General features: G+C 39.4%; 1 protein-coding gene across 1 annotated transcript; it reads right to left on the reverse strand.

The window, feature by feature from the left end:
- Positions 1-780: 780 nt before the first annotated feature.
- Positions 781-2,463, reverse strand: LOC110510201 (alpha-2Db adrenergic receptor-like). Its single transcript, XM_021591576.3, has one exon. It carries the CDS (start codon positions 2,443-2,445, stop codon positions 1,156-1,158), a length of 1,290 nt encoding a protein of 429 aa, XP_021447251.3. The 5' UTR covers positions 2,446-2,463; the 3' UTR covers positions 781-1,155.
- Positions 2,464-9,382: the final 6,919 nt, after the last annotated feature.

The following is a 9,382-nucleotide window of genomic DNA, read 5'->3' on the forward strand; positions in this document are numbered from 1 at the left end:
GATTAGTCTTGAGGCTTGTGGGCGTCCTAGAGCAAAACAACCGACATGAGTCTCATGTTTCCATAGAGGGGTCATATTAGTCTGTAGCTGAAATTGTCCAGGAAGTTACAGACAGAAGTTGGAAGAAGAGACTGTCAAACCAAAGGAACTCCTTCGATATAAAGTTGTTTTTTTTACAAAAATGAAAAACGCATCAGTTTGTCTCTTTCACAAGTGTAATACCATGTTCACCTACTTAAGACATTGTCAATAGTACAGAGTTTCCAAAATTAGAAGCGCAACGTTGCGAGACTTCTGGAAAGACTTGCGAAACAGACCAATCCGACCAGGCCGGTGTTTGGGGTTTGAGAAGTCAATGAGAGAATTGAAAAAGTATTCCTTAGTAGTTAATTTTCTCAAAATCTAAAGGCACAACCTAGATTCGATTTTGTGATCAGGGATTTATTTTGGAGAAGCAGTTTCTGCCTATCTTCTTAATGTACTGTCTTTGTCTCTAGCATCTGCTGGGTCCAACAATTTGGATGTTCCGCTTCAGGAGAAATGGAAAGAGATCCTTTGACATGACTTCTGCTTTTGGACCTTTAATACGGCGACATGCCATCTTAACTCATCCTCCACATTTACTGGATTGGTTGAACAATGCAGAAGAGAACCACCGCTGACAGTTTGGTTTTTCTTCTCGTCAAGACCAGTATGTCGGGGATCTAATCGCAGATATCTTGTTTATGCCTGCTACATTAGGTTAGATGTCTCAGACAGTAACAAGTCATTAATTGCCTCTTTACATCAAAAGCCCTTTAATGTATTAATAACAGAACACTGCTAAATGTGATTAACAACATGGAGAAACATAACAGTGTAGTCTGACTCATGCTTCTCGAATATGTAGATTGGATACAGAATTCTTTGTTTTTAAATAAATTATGCAGGTTTGCAACCTGATGCATTTAAATCCACAGAAACACCATCTGATGGTTACAAACTCACTAATTTCGAAGTCCATTTTTTACATGACATTAAATTATTATTATTTAAAATCTTATCACAGTATTCTACAAACACTTTTTTACACGTCTCATAAGTACAGATACTAAACGCAACAGAGCTTACCCACACTCACACACATATAGAGAGAGATACATTTTTTTTGTAAGCCTATGTGTGTGATGTCTGGCATATGATCTTCTTGAAAGATCTCCGAAAATCGCGATTAAATATTGTATAAATGATAGGGTTCACTGAACTGTTACAGTAACCAATCCAGAAAAACAGATTAAAGAGAGCATCCGGAATTGGGCAACAATCTCTGCATATTGCGTGCAGACTGTAGGTAAAAAAGAATGGGAACCAGCAGAGTACAAACACCCCCATCACCACTGCAAGGACAAACGTAAAGCGCTTTTCACGCATCTGCGCCAGTTTGGTCTTTGACAGTGACATCTGTCTAATCTTTTGCTCCTGAGAGAGCTTCGCGTTGCGGTTTGAAGCCCATGACACTCGACAACTCTGTTTTGGGAAAGTGTTTGCCCCCTCCACTTTCACTCTCTTGGAGAAGAGACAGTTCTTGGGTTTGCTGTCGGCGACGCAGCTCTCCTCCAGGTCAATATCATCGAGCTCTCCTTTCCGCATGTGGCCACCTAAACTGGGGCTGCTAGGGCTCTCCACCTCAAACTTCCTCCTGGGCACGAAGCACGTCTCCGACTGCGAAGGCTGTCTCTCCGTCCCGTTCTTTGCTGCAAACACGGTTGATGCGCGCTGCTTGGCCACTTTATATATTTTACAATACACCAGAATCATGATTAGACCCGGGGCGAAAAATGATACCAGACAAGACGAGAGAATATACCATGTTTCGTTGTTGAGCAAGCACTCATGCTCGTCGTGTTTGGTCATAAGTAACGGTGGAAAAGAGATGACTGCTGATATGACCCAGACCACGGTGATCATACACTTAATACGCCTGGGCGTCCTCTTCCGATTGTAGCTAACAGCTTTGGTTACAGACCAGTACCTGTCCAGACTTATGGCACAGAGGTGCACTATGGAGGACGTGCAGAAGAGGACGTCAAGGGCCAAGTAGAAGGCGCACCAGGTGCTCCCAAAGTACCAGTAACCCATGATCTCGTTGGCGAGGGAGAAAGGGATGACCAAGGTGGCCACTAATATATCTGCCGATGCCAAAGAGACAAGGAAGAGATTCTGCGGCGCACGGAGCGCGCGGCTGGTGAAAACGGCCACCACAACAAGTACATTCCCTACGATTGTCACCAGAATGATAACGGTGACCAGGAACACGATGAAGACGGACACGCTCTGGGAGTGAGGCAGAGGTCTTTGGGCACTCGTGCCATTAGTATCCTCTGATGAGTTCGATGCGGCAAAAGCTGTTGGGGTTATATCCATTCTGGATAGACACGTCTGTTCCTCCCCATTCTCCTCATGCATTCCAAGCAGAGATACACAAGGCGAGGGTCGCAAATTGCGCAATTTGATCAAAGTAGTAATTTTCATCTAATCAGTTGACCCATTATGTGGAAACATCACTGTTCGATCGAAATCACAGACGGAATGACCAGGAGAAGTAGCATCCTGCAGTGTTTTGTTTTTAGTGCGTACGCACAAGGTTGCCCGCGACTCCAACAATGCCTGGCCACGCTCTACAGTTTGTATTTGTGCAAGGAAAGAAAAATGTTTTGAATGTATGGTTCCCTCGCGTACGACGGCAGTCCAAGAAACCAGGGTCAGATGGTAGCCTGAAGTTCCTACTTTAATCTGGTCGTTGCGCATTGGCCGCGTTCATGCTAGAGTGGAGAGGAATGTTAGTTCGGAGAGAGGGAGAGGGATAGGGAGAGTGAGAGAGGAGGAGAGAGAGATGGGGTGGGGGAGGGGGGGGCGCGTTTACTGCGCAATTACGCACATGATTAAACCATGGGAATAGGGTAGTAACGGCAGTAAAGACAGGTGAATGTATTGTCAAATGAACACAACATCACCGTTTGGAAATCTGTGCAAATGTTCTAGTTATCTTTAGAAGCGTAACATAACGTTAATTGTCAAACGTTCAGTTAATTCGATCAATAAAAAAATACACATTTAATTAGAGCGGCATTATCTGAAGCCTGGAGGCTCAAAGAATTTGAAAGTCTGCCCCACAGCCAACCAGCCAATAGTTTGTTGTGTCACACACACACTTTAACTATGACACTTGTATTCACTATGAAACATGACGATGATCAAGCCACCTGATATTTTGATATGTCGATACATATGCGGTGAGCTACAGAAGTATTGGGATAGTGACACTTTTTTTGTTGTTTTGTCTCTACTCCAGCACTTATAACATGACTATGAGGTTAAAGTGCAGACTGTCAGCTTTAATTTGAGGGCATTTTCGTCCATGTCGGTTTGAACCATTTAGAAATTACAGCACTTTTTGTACACAGTCCCCCCATTTTATGGGACCAAAAGTATTGGGACAAATTCACTTATGTGTATTAAAGTAGTCAAACGTTTAGTATTTGGACCCATATTCCTATAATTGTGAAACTTAGACACTTTTTCTGTTTGTTTTGGTTGTGTGTCCGATAATTTTGTGCCCAATAGAAATTAATGGTAAATAATGCATTGTGTCATTTGAGTTATATTAATTTTAAATAAGAATAGAATTTGTTTCCAAAAATGACTACATTAATGTGGAATCTACCATGATTATGGATAGTCCTGAATAAAGTGAGAAAGTTAGATACACAATTGTCAATACATAATCTCTCACCATTACAATAACAGGTGATATTTGGGCATCTGTAACTTTCTCATTCACCATTATTAATGATTTATTCAGGACTATCTGTAATGATGGTAGGATCCTCATTAACATAGAAGTGTTAAGAAACAGTCTTATTTACAATTAAAGTGAATCCAAAATGACACAACACATTTTTTTACCATTCATTTCTATTGGGCTCAAAATAATCTGAAACACAACCATCACAAACAGTAAATGCACCCAACAAGTTTGTAGAGTCACAAGCTTGATGTAATCATTATGTGCTAGGAATATGGCTCCAGATACTAAACTTTGACTACTTTAATACACATAAGTGAATTTGTCCCAAATCTTTTGGTCCCCTAAAATGGGAGGACTATGTTCAAAAAGTGTTGTAACTTCTAAACGGTTCACCCGATATGGATGAAAATATGACATTACTGTAATTAACACGTGGGAATCCAGTACCTGACTTTTGTCATCTCTTATTTTGTCACTGCCCCCCCCCAAAAAATGGTGTTTGACCAGATACAAAGCTATTTCACAGTAAACAAATTAACAACTAACTTTCAGCATGCTGTCGTGGAAATTTCCTGTATTACCAAATCATGAGAGAGCAAACCACACACAAGTCAGAGTTATCATAAAGTCAATTTTTTATTGTATGAGCTTCACCATAGCCCTGTGACTCTCAGATCAATTCAGTGTCATAAACAAATTCTCTGAGAGTGCTTACAAAACAGTCCTTGGTATCATTTATAGCCAAGACACACCCATCAAAACTCACATGACGAATAACAGATCTTAGGAACATTATACAAATAACCTTTTACCAGAAAAAGGAGTATCCCATAATTTATAGCATTAGCTATAACTTATTGTTCAGTTTGGTCTCCTAAACCAAAGCTCTTATCTCGTTCTTGGTACCACTTAGAACCAAAAACATTACCTCATCCAATGGCATATATCAAATACACCCTATCCTGGACAAGCTTACAGAGAGATGTGACTGGCACACAGACATTGTGGAGCCACCTAACTGGTTCCCCATTCATCACACCATCCCCTCACATGGTTTAGGAATAGTTAACAGACACATTCACAGATAAGACTAACCTGACCTCTCCCCTCTCTGGGCCCAAGTAACTTTCCCACATAAGCATGCTTATGAAAATTAATAAAAGATCTTCTTTATAAATGTTACCTAAAGAATTCTGATTCTGCTACGACATTCCCCTCTCAGGGACATTGTCCCTTCCAAAGAATCAGAACATTAATTACACACTCAATATTTAAAATAAAATAAAAAATCAAATCCCTTCAATGTCAAATACCTTAGCTTGTATGTAAGCTTTCTCCCTTCTGAAACTACGTTTACAACCTTTATTCTACAAGACAAACTTGCACATGTTTAATAACACAGAATAATCCATTTGAGGAAAATAAAAACATAACATAGAAATGCTCCCTAAGTTACACGAGAACCAGTATCTAAACACAGGCCTCCTCACAACATATAGGACAGGCATCCCTCTAAGTACTCATGCTCAGAGATGTAGTCAGGAATAGAGAATAGGTCAGGGAAATCATTCATATTCCAAATCATAATTAACAACCCAACTATTTATCCAACCAAAAGTTAGAATGACATTCCTCAGTGATTCAAATTGGTCTTATCACTCAAAGTAAAAACGTCAATTTAACACACATCAATATTAGCAGATTTTACATTCATTCAGTATAATTATCCCATAATTCCACTATTAACTTTTTTAATCATGATTATAATACAGATCAGTATCTCAATACATTCTTAATCTAAATGACCTCTACAATCAACCTAATACCACAAAAGTATAAAACAATTTTATTGGCACAGTTGATCCCCTCTCAAGCACTGATTCTTCTGGCGTCTTTTTCGTTCTTCTTCAGATAGCTTTACAATTCAAAGTGGACGGCCCATGATAATGTCCCAATTTCATTGTCTCATCTTTACCACTCATGTCTTGTCCATTCGTCAACCAATATACCAGCATCATGAGAAAAGGTTAGAACAGATCTCTCTCCATGATCACTCCATGTGGACTCTCCTCTCACACGCCAAAGAGAAGCATGAAAGAAAAGCAGTTGATAGCTTAGATCTGATACTGTACACCAAATTCTGGCTTGGTTCCTTTCTCTCGGTAGAGGTGGTATGGAAGGCCTTCTTCAACGCCTTTGTCACTCTTCTTCAGCCAGTTAGAGAGGTACACACACTATTCGGTCCAATTATCTCTTCCATGCATTAAGATACCGTCTGATGTCACTTTTCATGATCACCTCGAAAGAACAGATCAGAACAACAGTTTAGTTCAGTTCATTAACTACATGATAAATTATTACTTTTACCAATTATTCTTAATACACATATCTAAACTAATATCTATCTAATTTCAAAGAAAATATCAACACATTCTATTGAAACTATTCTTTCAAATTGGCTTATACTTCCCATCTCACTGTCAACTCCATCGTAGAGCCAAGGATCAAGAAGTTAGACCTATACCCCTCGGGAATAGAACAAAACAAACACAACAAAACAATACACTCAACAATACAATACACTTCCTTTATCAAAATAATTAACGTGTTTAATTAAAACTCAGAAAATAAAAACTCATTAAAATTCCACATGCGTTTAAAAACACCAACAAATAGTCATAACAAATGTTTTATGTGTGTGTATTTGCAAACCTTAATGAAAAAACAAAAACTTCCAGGCCCTTTTCAATTTGGTAGTTTATGGCCTCAATCTCACTCACTCTCCCCAAGATTATAGTCCCAGGAAACATTTCAAAGAGAGACAATGAAACACCCATTTTCCCAGAAAAAGACAAAACACTTTGTTGTTATTCATTACACTACATCGATTCAGAGACTCAAAAGTGAACTATAAAACAAACCTAATGATAATTCCACTGTACCTCAAATCATTAATCATAAGTTTTAATCAACATCAATGTATATGTATGCTTAATTGAACATGTTACCCTTAGATACATTTATTCTGATATCATTACTATCTAAATTTTATACTTTTTCCTCTGTCGCAAATGTAGTACATTTCTCAGCGTAAGAAATCAGTAATTTAATCCCAGGCACTTAATAAAAATGTAAACGTGTTCTCCCATGGCTCCTTCAAATTACATATTTTAGATAACTTCCCTCCATCCTGGAAGAAAGAATCCTACTCAAACACATCAGAATACAATGTTTAATTAAGTTAAATCAACATCTCTCAATCAAAATTGTACTGCCAGAAGTACAGAAAAGAGTGTACCTGAACAACGGTCAAAACAATTTGAGTAATGTGATTGTATAGCCAACGTAATGACGCAGTTTTATGTTATTCCACAACAATCTACCTGCCTCTAGCAATTTACCCTGAAAATGAGTAGCCAACACAGCAACTAACTCTCTTTCTTACTTTCAGCACATATCCTATTCCTTTTTTTCCCAGTGGGCAAAAATATAGAACTCCTCTCATTTCAACGTTTTTCCTTACCTCTATCGTAAGATTAAAACCAAACGTTATAACTTCCTCTTCTCTTTGCTCTTCACACTTATGAAATGTCCAAGACTTTTAAAAAATAACACACACGGCGCCAAAATTATAACACGTGTCAGTCAATCTATAAGAATGATGAAAAACATTTCGGAAATCACTTTCTATCGCCATTATCTCTCCGCTATGGTTTAGAATTCCTTTAATTTAGGCAACTGTCTCCTCTATTGATACAGTAATTTAAATACGACTCAATTCTCAATACATTATTCCAGCAGATAATTTAGTGAACAGACATCGTCTTGCATCAAAATCAACATCGTCTTGCATCAATATTTATAAATGTTACCTAAAGAATTCTGATTCTGCCACGACAATGCTTGTAGGGAAGGGCACTCAACAACACTTACACAACTGACTGATGATTGGCTGAAATATATTTCTAATAAGAAGCTTGTGTTGTTTTGTGAGACTTCAGTGCAGCTTTTGACATTATTGATCATAATCTGCTGGAGAAAGTACAGTACCAGTCAAAAGTACATTGTAGAATAAGAGTGAAGACATCAAAACTATGAAATAACACATGGAATCATGTAGTAACCACAGAAGTGTTAAACAAATCAAAATCAATTTCATATTTGAGATTCTTCAAAGTAGCTGTAAGGTTCTGTATTTATTTTCTTAGTGAACCTTGTGTTCTGTTTCGTTGTGTTCTTGAACGTAGCACTGTTTCTTTGTGTTCTTGAACATAGCCCTGTCTTTAATTTTTGCTCTTTGATAACACCTGTGTTAGTTACTCACCTGGTCTCATCAGCTCCTTATTGAGTTCAGTTTATTCTGTTTGTGCCTTTGTGAGGTATTATGTAATGAATACTCAGGGAGAAAAGGTGTAGATTCACACGCAAAGCACAGCAGGTGTTTATTTCGCCTTCGCAGAAGGCAGGAATAGTGGTCACAGGTAGGCAAATAGGCAGGTGAATCAAAACTAGGACTGAAGGCTATAACTGGTTCTCACAAACAAGCTAGGAAAAGGCTTAGTAGAGTCAAAACAAAAATACCTCACAAAGGTACAAACAGAATGAACTGAACTAAATAAGGAGCTGATGAGACCAGGTGAGTAACTAACACAGTTGAAATCAATGAACAAAAATGAAAGACAGGGCTACGTTCAAGAACACAACGAAACAGAACACAAGGTTGACTAAGAAAATAAATACAGAACCTTACAGTAGCCACCCTTTGCCTTAATGACAGCTTTGTACACTCTTCGCATTCTCTCAACCAGCTTAATGAGGTACTGTTCCAAGATCTTGGAATGAACAATGTGGAAATTGAGCACGTTGATGAGACTAATGCTGCTTGTTGTGTAACCCTGGATTGTAAACTGTAATGGTCAGAACATATTGATGAAATGGTAGCTAAGATGGGGAGAGGTCTGTCCGTAATAAAGCGCTGCTCTGCTTTCTTGACATTGCTATTAACAAAACAACTCCTAGAGGCCCTGGTTTTGTCGCACCTGGACTACTGCCCAGTCATATGGTCAAGTGCCACAAAGAGGGACATAGGCAAGTTACAGTTGGCCCAGAACAGAGCAGCACGACTGTCCCTTAAATGTACACAGAGAGCTACGTAACATCATTGACATGCATGTCAATCTCTCCTGGCTCAAAGTAGAGGCGAGATTGACTGCATCACTACCTGTCTTTGTGAGAGGTATTGACATGTTGAAAGCACCGAGCTGTCTTTTCATACGACTAGCACACAGCTCAGACACTCATGCATACCCTAGTTCCCCTGTGCCACCCATTAGTCCCTTGTGCCACCCATAAAAACAGGCTGACTGTGGAGAGGCACGGATGGTGGAGCTGGGAGTTCTAAGTCCCCTGTGCCACCCATAAAAACAGGCTGACTGTGGAGAGGCACGGATGGTGGAGCTGGGAGTTCTAAGTCCCCTGTGCCACCCATAAAAACAGGCTGACGGTGGAGAGGCACGGATGGTGGAGCTGGGAGTTCTAAGTCCCCTGTGCCACCCATAAAAACAGGCTGACTGTGGAGAGGCACGGATGGTGGAG

Source organism: Oncorhynchus mykiss, chromosome 29 (assembly GCF_057628025.1).
Source record: "Oncorhynchus mykiss isolate SJ-2025 chromosome 29, ASM5762802v1, whole genome shotgun sequence".
In the NCBI taxonomy this organism is placed as follows: Eukaryota; Metazoa; Chordata; class Actinopteri; order Salmoniformes; family Salmonidae; genus Oncorhynchus; species Oncorhynchus mykiss.

What these genes read in the sequence shown, in the direction of transcription:
- LOC110510201 (XM_021591576.3), bottom strand. Translation starts at nt 2,445, where the DNA reads ATGCATGAGGAGAATGGGGAGGAACAGACGTGTCTATCCAGAATGGAT.